The 19,257-nt window shown below is 42.7% G+C and overlaps 1 protein-coding gene across 3 annotated transcripts in view; it reads right to left on the bottom strand.

The window, feature by feature from the left end:
- Positions 1-18,145, bottom strand: part of LOC138193640 (protein NLRC3-like) — a 52,868-nt gene extending 34,723 nt beyond the window's left edge. The window contains exons 1-11 of one of the 3 annotated variants that reach the window (XM_069141785.1): positions 18,113-18,145; positions 17,312-17,461; positions 15,047-15,166; positions 13,292-13,527; positions 11,249-13,097; positions 9,484-9,657; positions 9,056-9,229; positions 6,555-6,728; positions 5,745-5,918; positions 2,753-2,926; positions 1,943-2,116 (exon numbers count right to left, since the gene is read on the bottom strand). In XM_069141785.1, the coding sequence (XP_068997886.1) occupies positions 1,943-2,116; positions 2,753-2,926; positions 5,745-5,918; positions 6,555-6,728; positions 9,056-9,229; positions 9,484-9,657; positions 11,249-13,097; positions 13,292-13,527; positions 15,047-15,166; positions 17,312-17,442 (3,380 nt within the window). In that variant the 5' untranslated portion in view covers positions 17,443-17,461; positions 18,113-18,145. Of the gene's footprint in view, position 1; positions 679-1,942; positions 2,117-2,752; positions 2,927-5,744; positions 5,919-6,554; positions 6,729-9,055; positions 9,230-9,483; positions 9,658-11,248; positions 13,098-13,291; positions 13,528-15,046; positions 15,167-17,311 lie in introns of those variants that run through there. The other 2 variants (XM_069141786.1, XM_069141789.1) reach the window with 2 other exon arrangements.
- Positions 18,146-19,257: the final 1,112 nt, after the last annotated feature.

Raw genomic sequence — 19,257 nt, 5'->3', positions numbered from 1 at the left:
GTTTTTGTTGTTGTTTTTAACAAACTTTATTGAATGTCTCAGTGAAAATTAATACAACACGTGGAAATATGGATATAATATAAATTCATCATTCAACGATAATATCTGCAAGAGGTAAATAAATGACAATAAAATAGTACAAATTAAAAATATTTAAAAGTTCAGCAATTCAGGTAAATAAAAAGTTGACATGTATTTAGGGCATGTATTTAAAAGTAAATCACTCAAATCACTCTTGTTGTTTCTTTTTCTTCAACTTCAAGCAAAGAATCAAAAATAGATCAATCACATTAAAATTACAGAAATAAACAGGAAGTATTTCATCATTAAAACTTACAGAACTAAGTAAATCAATATGTTTATTACATTTGAAAACAACTGAGAAAAGATTTAATAGAAATAATTCATCATTACTCTGGAATCATGTAATTTCAACAACAATCAGGATATTATAATCCATTAATCATTTACTCATTCTGCTATTAATGGAATTTAGTTCCCAATGAAAGTCCTGGTCAATGTCACCTGGAGGTACCCACTCTTCCCAACTCCCAGTAACACATCCCAGTCAGAGTCTCTGTAAACCAGCTGCTGCTGCTTCAACCTCTGGTCATCAGGACTCAGCTGATCTTCTCAGCACACCGTCCTGTTCTCCTTCACACAGATCATCACCTCCATCTGTAGAGAGAAGCAGAGAGAACAGAGGTGATACCTGAGTGTCTGCAGAGACTCCCTCCATCAGCTGTCAGTCAGTGATGCAGCAGAATAAAGAGCAGCAGGACTTCAGTCCAGTTCGGAGACTTCGGTCCCGTTCAGAAACACCACTTGGTTACTAATGTAATGCTGGTTCTGTGATGAGCAGGCTGCAGACTATTTATACTCTTATTGAAACGACTCTCCATAATTTAGTACAAAAGATGAAATAAATACAAAACATAAAGATGAGACTAGATTGAAGTATTTCTGATGACTTTTTTGTCTGAAATGGTTTAAATTTCTTGGGGGATGGATGTTGTTCAGATGTTAAAGATGCTGCCTGTTGATTCAATACTGTAATGACACTCTCATTGGTTCTTCTGGGTTTTTGAAGAGAAATAACACCACGTCATGTTCTGTATGTAAATGAACCGTCTTGATGATCAAACTGCAGCAGCATTATTTTCAACAGAAGGTTTTCTTTGATAGTATTTTTACTGGTCAGTAGTTTTCCTGCAGCCCCCTCATCACTAATGATTGATCCGCCCGCTCTGAGTGATATGAAACTGAAACTGAGAGTTTCTGACCGACAGCTCAGATGACGCTCTGACCATTTCAGGCTGAATTCATGAAGTCAGCGATAACTATCAGCTGGTTAGTGGTTAGTTTAATAGTTAACCCATGTTGGTAGACTTTAGTTGACTGTGTGTAGCTGCAGTCTGATTTCATCCTGCAGCAGCGACACATGAACGTCCAGCTTGTGGGAAACTTTCATCTCTCCGCCTGTATGTGACGGACTTCCTGGATGTCTCGACCGATCGCTGGTGTTTTCAACCTTTACACGCAAACGATGGTGAACATGGACTGCAGTGAAGAGTGACGGCACTTTAGTCCGTTTCTTCTCTGCTCCGCTGCCTGTAGAGCAGGCGGGACTCTGTGTCTGAGTGTCGGCTGCAGCGGACCGACAGCTGTCCCCCTCCGCTCGCTGCCGACACACATCTCACGGCGTCCTCTCGGACACATTCATAAATACATTCAAATATATCTGGGCGGCTGTAAATTTACATGGACGGGCCGCCCAAGTCTAGTATATTTATGAGAAACACTGACATCACTGAAAGCAGCATGGAGCGACTCCAACCCTCTACTGACCTCAGAGTCTGTAGTCATCAACATGAGACATGAAGGAGCTGCAGCTGCTGATTAAACAGAGAAGATCTACAACAGTAACAGACAGTGAACTTACTCCAGAGTCTCCAGACTACAGTGTGGACTCTCCAGAAAACCACGCAGCTGCTTCACTCCTGAATCCTGCAGCTTGTTGTTTCTCAGGTCCAGATGTTTCAGATGGGAGGGGTTGGACTTCAGAGCTGAGACCAGAGAATCACAGCTGATCTCTGACAAACTGCAGCTCTCCAATCTGAATAAAGAATAAAAGATGGAGATAAAATCATGTGATCCATCAGATGTGTTCAGTTTGAATGACTTTGTCCTTCTGTTATTGAGGATCTTCATCATGTCAGCCTTCTACTGACATCATCCAAATGTCAGCACAACATTCATCCACCTCTTCATGTCAACACAGATCAATAACATGCTGCTCACCTCCGTCAGGTCTCATTACACCATCACTACTCTACTGATACTTTAAACAGCTGCAGCTGATGATGTTCTTTCATCTGAGTGTGTTGTGAAGGATCAATATCAGTGATCAGACTTCATCTGTGAAGTCACATTGAAATGAGCAGAAACCAAAGACAAATGTCTCCTTCAGGAAGTAAACGTTGAGTTTCAACAGATCAGAGTTCAGAGGATCTTCTGTTTACAGCTGAGACTCTTTAGAACAAATGACAAACATTCATTTACTTTAACAACCATCAGAGGACATTTTCTACACTTTCTGCAACAAACACTCTGAATTTAGGACAAGAACACTGAAAATAGGAACAAAAGAAAATTTACAGCTTTAAGGATGGAAGTTCTGTTTGTACATGAAGGAGCTGCAGCTGCTGATTAAACAGAGAAGATCTACAACAGTAACAGACAGTGAACTTACTCCAGAGTCTCCAGACTACAGTGTGGACTCTCCAGAAAACCACACAGCTGCTTCACTCCTGAATCCTGCACCTTGTTCCAATTCAGGTCCAGATGTTTCAGATGGGAGGGGTTGGACTTCAGAGCTGAGACCAGAGAATCACAGCTGATCTCTGACAAACTGCAGCTCCTCAATCTGAATAAAGAATAAAAGATGTGAGTTTAGACTCATTCAGTGTTTCATGGTGTGTTCAGAGCTGAAGAAGGTTCACAATGTACAAGTTTATAAAATGGAAACTCCAAACAGCTGCAGGTTGAAACAGTGAAACAGAAGCAGTGAAGAAGAGCTCTCATTAATATGAATGACAACATGCTGCTGCTTCAATAAAGACGGAGTGACTTCAGCTCTTAAACTCTGCAGCTCCACCAGCGGCTCCATCGATACAAACTCATGTTGTCCAACAAACTGATCCCAGATTCCTCTGAAGATCCTCAAGTTTCAGAAGAAAAGAAACATGTCTGACTGAATGTGGAAGAAAAGTCCATCAGATGATCCAAACTACACCTACAACATTTGATGTGATGTGATCTGTTTGAATATTTCAGTCCAACATCATCACATGACTCCAGACCAGTGTGAACAAGCACATACTGAACATTTATTTGTTGCAGTCTGATGTTGTGGAAAAGATTTCTAGTTTTATTTCAATGTCAGACTTTAAGGTGAAAATCCAGAGTTTCAGTTTCACAGTCGATCATCCAGTGAAGGATTTTTCTTCTTCTATGAAGGTTTTAAATGTGGACGTTGCTCTGCCACAGTCAGCGGACTAAACCAGAGAAGAAGAAAACAGACTTTCCCCTGAAGATCCTCAGTGTGGATCAGTAGAATATCAGCTGATGTCTGCAGTTTAGTTTCACCACAACTTTCACATCATGTTCATCTCAGCACAACTAAAACATGGAGTCTTATGTAACCAGAATAATTTAATCTGGGATCTTAATTATTATGTTTAGGAACGATGTTATTGTCCCCTTAAGTAAGGTCGACAGGTTGTCACGTAGACGTTTTCCTCTGAACACAGAAAAGTCCGAGGAGAGTCAATGTTTTCCTGAATATATCATCTTTGTTACTCCGTGCACAGAGATGGATAGAAGTGATCATCCATGTGTCAATAGAGGATGTTTGTTTTCCTGTCGTCTGTGCTTCGGTATGGTAGGAGTTGTGAGCAGGAAAAGATGAATCAGATTCCGCTAAAGAAAAGTGAACAACTTTAAATTGAATGATGAACGACGAGCCATTGAAGAGCTGCAGTTTCACCAACAGATCCTTAGAACTTTGAACATTTGATATCCTGGTGAGTTTATTGAAGTTCAATGCTTTTTTACTGTTGCATGCTAGCTTCGTTAGCAGGAATGCTCGACGATATTTAGAAGTAAGTTGTGTATTTTACAAAAACCAGTCAGGATAAATCTGAAGGGGAAACAAAAAACATTCCTGAAGATGTAATGATTGTAATTGAATGCCTTGAGTTCTGTATGTTCACTAATTAGTTGTTATATTGTGTGTGATGTTTACAGCCATGTGGGTTGCAGGCCCAGTTGAGTAAATTGAATTAGTAATGAACTATTGTCCTGCACATGTGCAGAGGCTGGTTTTTTTTTAATATCTTCTTCGTTGGAACCAGAGGTACCGTCCATCCACCGTCCTGCCTGCCACCACTCACCCCATCTTCATCCATCTTACCGTCTACCTTCACCTGAGAGAATCTTCATCTCAGCTGGACATCACAGTTCACCTGGAGTCCATTTTACTGGACATTGTTTGTGCACGAGGTGGGGGGGGTGGGGGGGGTAGGACATTTGAGAACTAAACTCTTTCTTTTACACCTTTTTTTCAATTTAATTTATTCCTGAGATCTCTGAGGTTTTTGATTTTTATATTTCCTGCTTGGACACTTTTTGACGTGTGGAATTGTCAATTTGTTGTAGTATTGTTATTATATTGTGTTCTAATTAAACCTTTTGTTGTAAGTGTAATTCAGGGTGGATATTTCTTGTCTGTGCAGCAGTCAGACGAGTGATCGATTAACCAGTCTCCTCATTGAACCTGGATTAGATTTGATAATTCCCCTCTTTTCTGTCTATTCTGCACTGTCTCTAAAGCAACAGCTGCACGGGGGTTACAAATATATAAATGAACCGTCTTGAGTAGCAAACTGCAGCAGCATTATTTTCAACAGAAGGTTTTCTTTGATAGTATTTTTACTGGTCAGTAGTTTTCCTGCAGCCCCCTCATCACTAATGATTGATCCGCCCGCTCTGAGTGATATGAAACTGAAACTGAGAGTTTCTGACCGACAGCTCAGATGACGCTCTGACCATTTCAGGCTGAATTCATCAACTCAGCGATAACTATCAGCTGGTTAGTGGTTAGTTTAATAGTTAACCCATGTTGGTAGACTTTAGTTGACTGTGTGTAGCTGCAGGCTGATTTCATCCTGCAGCAGCGACACATGAACGTCCAGCTTGTGGGAAACTTTCATCTCTCCGCCTGTATGTGACGGACTTCCTGGATGTCTCGACCGATCGCTGGTGTTTTCAACCTTTACACGCAAACGATGGTGAACATGGACTGCAGTGAAGAGTGACGGCACTTTAGTCCGTTTCTTCTCTGCTCCGCTGCCTGTAGAGCAGGCGGGACTCTGTGTCTGAGTGTCGGCTGCAGCGGACCGACAGCTGTCCCCCTCCGCTCGCTGCCGACACACATCTCGCGGCGTCCTCTCGGACACATTCATAAATACATTCAAATATATCTGGGCGGCTGTAAATTTACATGGACGGGCCGCCCAAGTCTAGTATATTTATGAGAAACACTGACATCACTGAAAGCAGCATGGAGCGACTCCAACCCTCTACTGACCTCAGAGTCTGTAGTCATCAACATGAGACATGAAGGAGCTGCAGCTGCTGATTAAACAGAGAAGATCTACAACAGTAACAGACAGTGAACTTACTTCAGAGTCTCCAGACTACAGTGTGGACTCTCCAGAAAACCACACAGCTGCTTCACTCCTGAATCCTGTAGCTTGTTTAAACTCAGGTCCAGATGTTTCAGATGGGAGGGGTTGGACATCAGAGCTGAGACCAGAGAATCACAGCTGATCTCTGACAAACTGCAGCTCCTCAATCTGAATAAAGAATAAAAGATGGAGATAAAATCATGTGATCCATCAGATGTGTTCAGTTTGAATGACTTTGTCCTTCTGTTATTGAGGATCTTCATCATGTCAGCCTTCTACTGACATCATCCAAATGTCAACACAACATTCATCCACCTCTTCATGTCAGCACAGATCAATAACATGCTGCTCACCTCCGTCAGGTCTCATTACACCATCACTACTCTACTGATACTTTAAACAGCTGCAGCTGATGATGTTCTTTCATCTGAGTGTGTTGTGAAGGATCAATATCAGTGATCAGACTTTATCTGTGAAGTCACATTGAAATGAGCAGAAACCAAAGACAAATGTCTCCTTCAGGAAGTAAACGTTGAGTTTCAACAGATCAGAGTTCAGAGGATCTTCTGTTTACAGCTGAGACTCTTTAGAACAAATGACAAACATTCATTGACTTTAACAACCATCAGAGGACATTTTCTACACTTTCTGCAACAAACACTCTGAATTTAGGACAAGAACACTGAAAATAGGAACAAAAGTAAATTTACAGCTTTAAAGATGGAAGTTCTGTTTGTACATGAAGGAGCTGCAGCTGATGATGAAACAGAGAAGATCTACAACAGTAACAGACTGTGAACTTACTCCAGAGTCTCAAGACTACAGTGTAGACTCTCCAGAAAACCACACAGCTGCTTCACTCCTGAATCCTGCAGCTGGTTGTAACTCAGGTCCAGATGTTTCAGATGGGAGGGGTTGGACTTCAGAGCTGAACCCAGAGAATCACAGCTGATCTCTGACAAACTGCAGCTCCACAATCTGAGTAAAGAATAAAAGCTGTGAGTTTAGACTCATTCAGTATTTCATGGTGTGTTCAGAGCTGAAGAAGGTTTACAATGTACAAGTTTATAAAATGGAAACTCCAAACAGCTGCAGGTTGAAACAGTGAAACAGAAGCAGTGAAGAAGAGCTCTCATTAATATGAATGACAACATGCTGCTGCTTCAATAAAGACGGAGTGACTTCAGCTCTTAAACTCTGCAGCTCCACCAGCGGCTCCATCGATACAAACTCATGTTGTCCAACAAACTGATCCCAGATTCCTCTGAAGATCCTCAAGTTTCAGAAGAAAACAAACATGTCCGACTGAATGTGGAAGAAAAGTCCATCAGATGATCCAAACTACATCTACAACATTTGATGTGATGTGATCTGTTTGAATATTTCAGTCCAACATCATCACATGACTCCAGACCAGTGTGAACAAGCACATACTGAACATTTATTTGTTGCAGTCTGATGTTGTGGAAAAGATTTCTAGTTTTATTTCAATGTCAGACTTTAAGGTGAAAATCCAGAGTTTCAGTTTCACAGTCGATCATCCAGTGAAGGATTTTTCTTCTTCTATGAAGGTTTTAAATGTGGACGTTGCTCTGCCACAGTCAGCGGACTAAACCAGAGAAGAAGAAAACAGACTTTCCCCTGAAGATCCTCAGTGTGGATCAGTAGAATATCAGCTGATGTCTGCAGTTTAGTTTCACCACAACTTTCACATCATGTTCATCTCAGCACAACTAAAACATGGAGTCTTATGTAACCAGAATCATTTAATCTGGGATCTTAATTATTATGTTTAGGAACTATGTTATTGTCCCCTTAAGTAAGGTCGACAGGTTGTCACGTAGCCGTTTTCCTCTGTACACAGAAAAGTCCGAGGAGAGTCAATGTTTTCCTGAATATATCATCTTTGTTACTCCGTGCACAGAGATGGATAGAAGTGATCATCCATGTCTCAATAGAGGATGTTTGTTTTCCTGTCGTCTGTGCTTCGGTATGGTAGGAGTTGTGAGCAGGAAAAGATGAATCAGATTCCGCTAAAGAAAAGTGAACAACTTTAAATTGAATGTTGAACGACGAGCCATTGAAGAGCTGCAGTTTCACCAACAGATCCTTAGAACTTTGAACATTTGATATCCTGGTGAGTTTATTGAAGTTCAATGCTTTTTTACTGTTGCATGCTAGCTTCGTTAGCAGGAATGCTCGACGATATTTAGAAGTAAGTTGTGTATTTTACAAAAACCAGTCAGGATAAATCTGAAGGGGAAACAAAGAACATTCCTGAAGATGTAATGATTGTAATTGAATGCCTTGAGTTCTGTATGTTCACTAATTAGTTGTTATATTGTGTGTGATGTTTACAGCCATGCGGGTTGCAGGCCCAGTTGAGTAAATTGAATTAGTAATGAACTATTGTCCTGCACATGTGCAGAGGCTGTTTTTTTTAATATCTTCTTCGTTGGAACCAGAGGTACCGTCCATCCACCGTCCTGCCTGCCACCACTCACCCCATCTTCATCCATCTTACCGTCTACCTTCACCTGAGAGAATCTTCATCTCAGCTGGACATCACAGTTCACCTGGAGTCCATTTCACTGGACACTGGACACCGCTCTGTGTGATATGAAACTGAAACTGAGAGTTTCTGACCGACAGCTCAGATGACGCTCTGACCATTTCAGGCTGAATTCATGAAGTCAGCGATAACTATCAGCTGGTTAGTGGTTTGTTTAATAGTTAACCCATGTTGGTAGACTTTAGTTGACTGTGTGTAGCTGCAGTCTGATTTCATCCTGCAGCAGCGACACATGAACGTCCAGCTTGTGGGAAACTTTCATCTCTCCGCCTGTATGTGACGGACTTCCTGGATGTCTCGACCGATCGCTGGTGTTTTCAACCTTTACGCGCAAACGATGGTGAACATGGACTGCAGTGAAGAGTGACGGCACTTTAGTCCGTTTCTTCTCTGCTCCGCTGCCTGTAGAGCAGGCGGGACTCTGTGTCTGAGTGTCGGCTGCAGCGGACCGACAGCTGTCCCCCTCCGCTCGCTGCCGACACACATCTCGCGGCGTCCTCTCGGACACATTCATAAATACATTCAAATATATCTGGGCGGCTGTAAATTTACACGGACGGGCCGCCCAAGTCTCGTATATTTATGAGAAACACTGACATCACTGAAAGCAGCATGGAGCGACTCCAACCCTCTACTGACCTCAGAGTCTGTAGTCATCAACATGAGACATGAAGGAGCTGCAGCTGCTGATTAAACAGAGAAGATCTACAACAGTAACAGACAGTGAACTTACTCCAGAGTCTCCAGACTACAGTGTGGACTCTCCAGAAAACCACACAGCTGCTTCAATCCTGAATCCTGTAGATTGTTGTTACTCAGTTCCAGATGTTTCAGATGGGAGGGGTTGGACTTCAGAGCTGAGACCAGAGAATCACAGCTGATCTTTGACAAACTGCAGAACCTCAATCTGAATAAAGAATAAAAGATGGAGATAAAATCACGTGATCCATCAGACGTGTTCAGATTTAATGAGTTTTTCCAACACACAACACCGCTGTAGATTTTCTCCTTAAACATCGGAGTCTGAAGGAGATTTCATGACATTCAAAAATTGTAAAATGTCTTCAGATTTGTGTTCATGAAAATAGTGAAACTTCACTGACTGCTGCCGTCTCTTCAATACATTCAAATCAGAAGTTCTGATTCAGTTCATGAACTGACCTCAGAGTCTCCAGTCTACAGTTTGGACTCTTCAGTCCAGCAGACAGCTGCTTCACTCCTGAATCCTGCAGCTTGTTGTCACTCAGATCCAGATGTTTCAGATGGGAGGGGTCAGACTTCAGAGCTGAGGTCACGACTTCACAGTGAGTCTCTGAGAGTCCACAGTCAACAAGTCTGTAATGACACAAATATCACAAAATACGTTATTATGAAAGACGACACTTTATGTTTACTTCCTGTGATTGATAACAAACAGTTTGACACTTCCTGTTTGACATTCACGCTGCGTTCCAGATTGCAAATTATTTCTTTATACTTTTAGTACTTAGTCTCGGTGGCTCAGTCGATGTGACGCATCTTCTGCTGCAGAGGATTGTGGGTCAGAACAGCCAGAGCAGCATGTTGACCTGCAGACTGGAGAATACGACCGAACGTAGTACAACATCCTGGTACTTTTGGAGTACTACATTTAACACACTATGTATTGGGACATACTGATCTTCTTCTGCCGTCCTAAATAGTGTGGTCGTATGGATACTGGAACGCAGGTGCTGCGTCCCAATTGTCCACTACATGGAGACTATATAGTGAACAAACTCCACTCTGATTGGCCACTCGTCCACTATGTGGTGTCGTAACGCAGCAAGGGTGAGTCTTCACATCGGTGCATCACGTCTGCTACAGCTGCCTCCATGTTTCTACCTCCACATCCCAGCAGCTGCTCTCCAGCATCTCTCTCTGTCTGTGATTACCTGAGTGGAAGCAGGTGCACCGGGACCGGAGCAGAACCTCACCAGCTGCCTCAGATCTCCATCAACAGGATACGTAACTCAGACCCAGCGCAGTCACACCCACCCTGCCAGATCGTACACGCTGTTCAGTCTCATTCCAGCTTTGCTTTCTTAAATTTTGCTGAGATTCTGATCCAGTTATTCTCTCCATCAGTTCCAAAATGAACAACACAGGAAAGAGAAAGCCAGCGCAGAAGAGCCTTAAAGTGCAACACCACTGAGGGCCACTAGGGGCCGTCTCCAAAGAACCTCAGTCTCCATAGACTCCCACTGAAAAAGCATCAAGTTCTCTCCTGAAATACAAAGTCAGTAAATGTTTTCCACAAGTCATCATGGTGTCATTAGATAAACTCCCTCATTCTGATCAGTGTTCTGGTCCTTCTGGAAATAATTCATCATTCATTAGATATTAGGACTCAAACACAGATATGTTTGGGGGCGGAGCTGTTTGATTGACAGGCCTGGAGTGGTTTCAGGGTTTACTGTTTATGTGGGCGGGGCCTAATGTCCCTGGGCTCCCTGTAAGGTCCACTGATTGTTCCTCCCAGCTCATCAAAATATGGTCTCTTCTGGGTCCACAACATCAAGACAGCGTCGGCTGAAATGTCCGACGGGAGGCTTCAAAACGAGCCCTCACATCCTGATGGGTGACGTCACGGTGGGCTGCACTGTATGCAGTCAATTAATAGTTACCTGGCTGTAACTTCAGTTCTATGAGTACGTTTAGTGTGCTACCTCATGTAAAGCTTCAGCAGTTTCAATGATATCATATGGTGGTTTATGAAAAATTCATATTGTAAATATATTAAAAACCGGTTAAACCAGAATCCAGACCAGAACTACAACAGACATTAATGTTTACAACAAACCAGTGGAACACTGTTTAAAGAATAATGACAAAGTCCTCGTGAGAATGTTTGACGAACCAAACTACTGATCTGATTGATAACGTTAATGATCACATGTGGACTCACCGAGCCGTCCTGCAGTTCCTCACAGCTGGGATCAGTCTCCGTCGTCCCTCCTGTGATGTGTTGTACTTCTTCAGGTCCAACTCATCCAGAACCTCCTCTGACATCTGCAACATGGAGGCCAGACCTGAGCAGTGGATGTCAGAGAGTTTCTTCTCTGATCTGTTCTTTGACTTCAGGAAGTCTTGGATCTCCTGATGTACTGAGAGGTTGTTCATCTCCATCAGACAGTGGAAGATGTTGATGCTTCTGTCTGGAGAGGTTTTATCACTGTTCATCTCCTTCAGGTTCTTGATGGCTGTCTGGATGATTCTTGAACTGCTCATTTTCTGACCCAGCAGGCGTCCTAAGAGTCTCTGGTTGGACTTCAGAGTGAAGCCATGAAGGAAGCGAACAAACAGGTCCAGGTGGCCACTTTTACTTTGGAGGGATTTTTCCATGGATACTCTCAGGAAGTCATCCAAAGGAGGGAAAAGATCATCATTGTTTCTAAAAGACTTATAAATCCTTGTCGCATAAGACTTTTCTTTTGGATCCTTCTTATCTTTCAGGAAGTCTTCCAGGAAGTCCTGCAGCACCTCTGTGTTCCTGTCGGTGAAACAGTGGAACATGTAGACTGCAGCCAGAAACTCCTGAACGCTCAGATGAACAAAGCAGTAGACTGTTTTCTGGAAGATCACACACTCTCTCTTGAAGATCTCTGTACAAACTCCTGAGTACACCGAGGCCTCTGTGACGTCCAGACCGCACCGCTGCAGGTCTTCTTGGTAGAACATGATGTTTCCTTCCTCCAGTTGTTCAAACGCCAGCCTCCCCAGCTTCAGAAGAACTTCCCCGTCAGCCTCTGTCAGCTCCTGTGGACTCGTCTCGTGTCCGTCGTACTTGTTCTTCTTCCTCTTGGTCTGAACCAGCAGGAAGTGTGAGTACATGTCAGTCAGGGTCTTGGGTAGCTCTCCTCTCTGCTCGGTTGTCAACATGTGGTCCAGAACCGTAGCGCTGATCCAGCAGAAGACGGGGATTCCACACATGATGTGGAGGCTCCTGGAGGTCTTGATGTGGGAGATGATGCTGCTGGACCGCTCTTCATCATTGAACCTCCTCCTGAAGTACTCCTCCTTCTGGGCGTCAGTGAAGCCTCGTACTTCCGTCAGCCTGTCGACACACACAGGAGGGATCTGATTGGCCGCCGCGGGTCGGGAAGTTATCCAGACGAGAGCCGAGGGAAGCAGATTCCCCTCGATGAGGTTGGTCAGCAGCACGTCGACGGAGGACTCGTGAGTGACATCAACGAGCTTCCTGCTGCTGAAGTCCAGAGAGAGTCTGCTTTCATCCAGGCCGTCAAAGATGAACAGAAGCTTCCAGACAGCGAGCTGCTCTGCTGAGACCTTCTGTAACGTTGGATGGAAAACACGGAGCAGCGTGAGAAGACTGTACCGCTCATCTCGGATCAAGTTCAGCTCCCTGAACGACAGCAGAATCACCACGCTGACGTCCTGGTTCTCCGAGCCCTCGGCCCAGTCCAGAGAGAACTTCTGCACCGAGAAGGTTTTTCCGACACCGGCGACGCCGTTGGTCAGAACCACTCTGATGGGTCTCTGCTGGTCGGGGAAGGCTTTAAAGATGTCGTGGCACTTGATTGGAGCGTCATGGAGGATCTTCTTCTTGATCTCCAGCTGCATCACCTCATGTTGGGTATCAACCTCTTCACTCCGTCCCTCTGTGATGTAGAGCTCCGTGTAGATCCTCTTCAGGAGGGTTCCACTTCCTCTTTCATCACTTCCTTCAGTCACATGTTCACATCTCCTCCTCACACTGATCTTATGTTCATCTAAAACCTGCTGCAGACCAACATCTGGACAAAGACAAGAACAGCTGTCAGACTAAAGAAAGAGAAGCTGCACACAAACCAAAGACAGGAAGAGGAACCTTGTTCAGCTCTGTTGGATTTACAATCATTTAAATGTCTGACGTAACAAATGAGACGGTATAAAACAACAGGTCCAGTTTTCAGAACCGAGTCCTCAGCAGACAGATGGACAGTCTTACTTTGTACAGTGCCGGTCTGACTGGCTGTCTGCGGTCCAGGTCTGGTTCTGGATGTTTGTCCACACTGGGGACAGGAGGAGTCTCCTGATGGAGCCGACTGGTCCCTGTAGGAGGTGATGCACCGTCTGCAGAACCGGTGTCCACAGCTGGTGGAGACGGGATCCTTCAGGACGTCCTGACACAGAACACAGCAGGACAGCTGCTCCTCCTCAGGGACACCCCTCCTCATCCTCTGTCTGTCAACACATTTCTTCATCACTACAATAATCTGCTGATGGTTGTTCTGGACCTCACAGAACAATCTACTGTATGATGGAGAGAACCGAAGCTCAGAGGTCAAGAACATTTAACTTTCTCTTTTCCATATTTGACTGTTGTTGATAAACATATCACATATTAATTGAAGGGAAACCAGGCACAGAAGAAGGGACTTTCAGTTAACGTCAATAAGTTGGGGTCTGAAACTGTTTACAACACTTGGAATGACGCTTTACAGTCGAAATGAAGAGTTTCACATGTCAACGTTTACTGTGGACTTTGAGCAACAGCATTTGATGAAAGAAGGAGGAAACAAGATGCTTCTCTGTGAACAGCCCCTTAACTACCATCCACCGATACCTGTGAGGCCTTCATGGGACACCTGTAAATTGTAGCATCTCCTGATATTCTGCATGGGAGGACTTGAGACAGTCCCTCCAGGAGGTTTATTTGTGATTGTTGAGATTAAAAATGTTTGATTTTGCAGTGGATTTTCTGAAAAATTGCGGGAATTGGAAAAAATTGCAAGTTGAAAATCAAAAATGTGATTATTTTTTTTTTCAAGCACTACCTGATAGAGGAATGAATATGTAATCACTTCCTTTGATAATAATCATGCTGCACATCACAGAAATATTTTTGTTCTAATCTTATTTTTACTTAATTATTGAACTTATTGAACCACGGGGCTAAAAGTCACAAAAATAAATCATAAAAGTGACACAGCTTTTCAGAACAGACAGTCTGTGACTGTAATATAGAAACAAGGACTACATCAGCTGTCAAAATAAGAGCTTTAGATGATGTTTAATTAACATCAATTCAACACATAGTCCTATTGTATGCATAGAAACAAAGAGCAGTCTCTTGCAACTTGACATTGTATATGCATGTTTTTAGCATACAATAACATATAATCACTTCTATTGATAATAAGCATTTAATTAGAACATTTTATTGTGAAGGCCACTTTACACACAAACCCTGCCGCTTCCTGTTTTTCTGCTTGTTCCTGTTTCCTCCGGTGCACAGGGTTTGTTTTGGGTGATGACAGCAGAGGAGGCAGAGCTGTGTTGATTGTAAATGAGGAGTTCATTTTGGTAATAAAGCGAGTTTTGTTTGAAATAACTTAATTTATGCCAAACTTTAAGCACAGCTTCTGCTGACGACAGAAAATTCTCAGGAATTTAAAAAAATTACAAGATCCCCCAAATATTGCAGTTTGCTTGAATTCGCTACAGGAAATAACCTGGTTCCACTCTGCCCCTCTAAACTGCATGAGTCCCTGTGTGACCGGTCGCTCCAAGGGGCCAGTAAAAACTCTGACCTACAGACCAGTGGAGAAAAAATGTTACGTTGAACCCTGCAGGTGTGAACAGGATCTGTGACACGACAGCAGCTGTTCCAGGAAGTGACGTCAGCTGCAGAACCTCAACACACTAAGTTCTGTTATAACCGACAGTTTGGAGGTTCAAAGGTTTGTATCAGTTCTCTTACTTTGAGTCTGAAGGTTCTGGTTCAGTACTGAACTGTGGAGGATTTCCTTTGGACCCATCACTCTTCAGAGACAGACAGATGGATCCTGGAGACTCGGCTCTCTGGCTGTAGAACTGATTTCTGCAAACACAAACATGTTTTTATCTGTTTTATTCTGACCTGTGAAATGAATGAACATCAATGAAAAATGAATAAAAAACCAAACAAAGTCCCGATTGAAACAAATGCTGCTGATGTGTCTGCACTTCTTGTCTTCTTGATTCTTTCCCTTCAGTTCAGGTTGATTTCACACATGGAGGCCCGTCTGTTTCTTCATTACTGTGCAGGGTTCCACTTTGTTGTGGTTGTATGGTTGTTGTTGTTGTTGTTTGTTTCCCAGTTTTTGTTAAAAAAAAAAGAAGTAACTCCAACACTGGTTTAGGATTGTTTTTAAGATTGTCTCGAGACTGTTATTAGAACTTTTCAGTTCAGCTGCTCGACACAACCACACAGGACAGCTTCTCTCTTGGAGATCATTTCTATTGATTATTCAGAGGACGTCAGCTGAGCAGGTGATCCTTCAGTGTGTTCCAGGACACATTCAGGTTCCCACTGCTCAAAGAATGAGGTCCTATGAGTCCCAGACCACCTCCGAATGTGGTCTGATCAGATCTGATCTCAATGTGTATTGTTTGTATGTTGAGCTGCCCACTTGTGATTGGATCAGCCAGGACAGATGTTGTTTCCATGGTAATGCCAGGTGTAAACAGGCTCATAGAAAATAAGTTTGTTCTGGTTCTTCCAGCATAAGACTGTTAATACTGAGTGTTCAGGTTGCTGCTGTTTTGTGAAAGGAACTTAAAGAACATTTAATTCTTTCTTTTCCATATTTGACTGTTGTTGATAAACATATCACATATTAATTGAAGGGAAACCAGGCACAGAAGAAGGGACTTTCAGTTAACGTCAATAAGTTGGGGTCTGAAACTGTTTACAACACTTGGAATGACGCTTTACAGTCGAAATGAAGAGTTTCACATGTCAACGTTTACGGTGGACTTTGAGCAACAGCATTTGATGAAAGAAGGAGGAAACAAGATGCTTCTCTGTGAACAGCCCCTTAACTACCATCCACTGATACCTGTGAGGCCTTCAAGGGACACCTGTAAATTGTAGCATCTACAGATATTCTGCATGGGAGGACTTGAGACAGTCCCTTCAGGAGGTTTATTTGTGATTGTTGAGATTAAAAATGTTTGATTTTGCAGTGGATTTTCTGAAAAAATGCGGAATTGGAAAAAATTGCAAGTTGAAAAACAAAAATGTCATTTTTTTTTTTTTAAAGCACTACCTGATAGAGGAATGAATATGTAATCACTTCCTTTGATCATAATCATGCTGCACATCACAGAAATATTTTTGTTCTAATCTTATTTTTACTTAATTATTGAACTTATTGAACCACGGGGCTAAAAGTTACAAAAATAAATCATAAAAGTGACGCAGCTTTCCAGAACAGACAGTCTGTGACTGTAATATAGAAACAAGGACTACATCAGCTGTCAAAATAAGAGCTTTAGATGATGTTTAATTAACATCAATTCAACACATAGACCTATTGTATGCACAGAAACAAAGAGCAGTCTCTTGCAACTTGACATTGTAAATGCATGTTTTTAGCATACAATAACATATAATCACTTCTATTGATAATAAGCATTTAATTAGAACATTTTATTGTGAAGGCCACTTTACACACAAACCCTGCCGCTTCCTGTTTTTCTGCTTGTTCCAGTTTCCTCCAGTGCACAGGGTTTGTTTTGGGTGATGACAGCAGAGGAGGCAGAGCCGTGTTGATTGTAAATGAGGAGTTCATTTTGGTAATAAAGCGAGTTTTGTTTGAAATAACTTAATTTATGCCAAACTTTAAGCACAGCTTCTGCTGACGACATCTTTTCCAGAAAATTCTCAGGAATTTAACAAAATGACAAGATCCCCCAAATATTGCAGTTTGCTTGAATTCGCTGCAGGAAATAACCTGGTTCCACTCTGCCCCTCTAAACTGCATGAGTCCCTGTGTGACCGGTCGCTCCAAGGGGCCAGTAAAAACTCTGACCTACAGACCAGTGGAGAAAAAATGTTACGTTGAACCCTGCAGGTGTGAACAGGATCTGTGACACGACAGCAGCTGTTCCAGGAAGTGACGTCAGCTGCAGAACCTCAACACACTAAGTTCTGTTATAACCGACAGTTTGGAGGTTCAAAGGTTTGTATCAGTTCTCTTACTTTGAGTCTGAAGGTTCTGGTTCAGTACTGAAGTCCAGAGGATGTCCTTTGGACCGATCACTCTTCAGAGACAGACAGATGGATCCTGGAGACTCGTCTCGGTCCTCATCTTCCTCCACACAAACACTCATCTTCTGGACTTCAGTCCGTCTGAGAGGAAAACCAGGAACACTGACTGAGAGCTCAGAACAGGAATCAGGACAAACAGGTTGTTCAAGAGTCTCACCCAAACACAAACAGGAGGAAGTACCACACACTAGTTTTTACTCCTTTTCTTCCAGTCTAGTTGGTACATTATCTCACTTCCCTTTATTTTCTCCATGTTTCCCTCCCATGTGTCTTTTCCTTGGAGATGATATAAATATGTGTCACGTGTCTTTCTACCTGGTACTCAGGGATTATGAGTTTTATAGAAACAGATCCTGAATTTAAAGGATTTTCCAGCTGAAAGACAGCAGACTCCTCCTCTCCCTGACTGTAATATGATCCATGACACCTGGAAATGAAAAATCTTTATCATGATTAAAGTTGTTTCTTCCTTCATCAATCAGACCTACAGCTGCCACACATCCAACAGTTTCAGGTGTAAACAGTAAATGTGTTATTTTCTACCAGCTGCATGTGTTTCCTGTCCAAACGGTGTGAAACAGTTTCAGAGCAGCTGGATCAGCTGAAGTCTTTGTAACCACAGATGGATCAAACTGATGAGCTCATTCAGACTCTTCTTCCCTCCACAGTCCACAGGGAGAAAAGTGGCTTTCAGACTGACAGTAGAATAATAATAATGTTGTTAACACTCACCTGCCTCGGCAGTCAGTTTGTCTCAAAATGGAGTCTGAACACGTTTGAATTTTGACTTGTCTCTACCTGTTGTCAGGTAACATGAGCTGATAAAGTGTTGCTCCTCCCCTCTCTGTTTACAGGAAGACATTTTCTATGTGTGTGTGTGTGTGTGTGTGTGTGTGTGTTGCTCAACATTGAGCTTTTTAAAATGATGTGTTTATGAGTTTCTCTCGTAGCTTGAACAGGATGATTAGAAAGAGTTTTAGTTCATCTGTGTTCATCATCATCATCATCATCATCATCACCAGCTGCTCACACTGTGGCTCCACAGTGACGTCAAGTCACACGTGATTTCCTCCTAAATTTCCCCACTGTGGGAATAATAAAGTCAGATCTAATCTATGAGTGTGAGCCTCAACAGCTTGTCGCAAAGCCTCATGGGAAATGTAGTTTTTGAATACCATCAAATTATTTCCAGTTTCCTCTCCATTAAAAAGACAAGGTGTTCAGATTTTACTGTCCAGGGAAGAATTAAATTCTCATTTATCTTAGAATATGTAGAGAAACCGGCAGGAACATGTTGAAGATTGAAAAACGACTTGGAAATGAACTTTATTAATTAACTACATAACAGACGTTTGAACTGAGGAGAAGTTAGTTTAAAAAGCCGTTTGGAAACCATCACATCTCGCGACGTTTATATGACAAAGTGGGTCAAAGTTCAAGACGTATTTCTTTTTGTTATCATGAAGTAGTTTGTCCCAGTTGTACACGTGCTCCATGCAACAGTACAGACTTTGTAAGTGCAGCTGCAGTACGTACTAAAAGTCCAACAAAGAAACAGTATCCGGTTGTGAACGCAGCGTGAAGCACGAGAGAAGGAAGAGGAGCTCCACGCGCGCTCCGTTTGACTGTCCTTGACCAACAGCGCCGCCTGCTGGCCATCAGCGCCGCATTACAGGCACAATCAGTGGCTGAGACCCGGCAGGTGTTGTGGAGGCTGCAGCTGCTCATGTTGCTGTTTGATTCATCATTTTCCTTCAATCAAAGTCCTGCAATGTTGGAGCTCATCTGTGGACACTAGTTCTACTTTCTACAATATTTATATAAACTGTATATCTGAGACGAGGTGGTTGTGTATATATACATATATGTAGAAGTGT

Source organism: Embiotoca jacksoni, unplaced genomic scaffold (genome assembly GCF_022577435.1).
Source record: "Embiotoca jacksoni isolate LCO1_2020_lvr unplaced genomic scaffold, fEmbJac1.0.p SCAF_91, whole genome shotgun sequence".
NCBI classification, from domain to species: domain Eukaryota; kingdom Metazoa; phylum Chordata; class Actinopteri; family Embiotocidae; genus Embiotoca; species Embiotoca jacksoni.
This window is presented reverse-complemented; position numbering and strand designations above follow the sequence as displayed.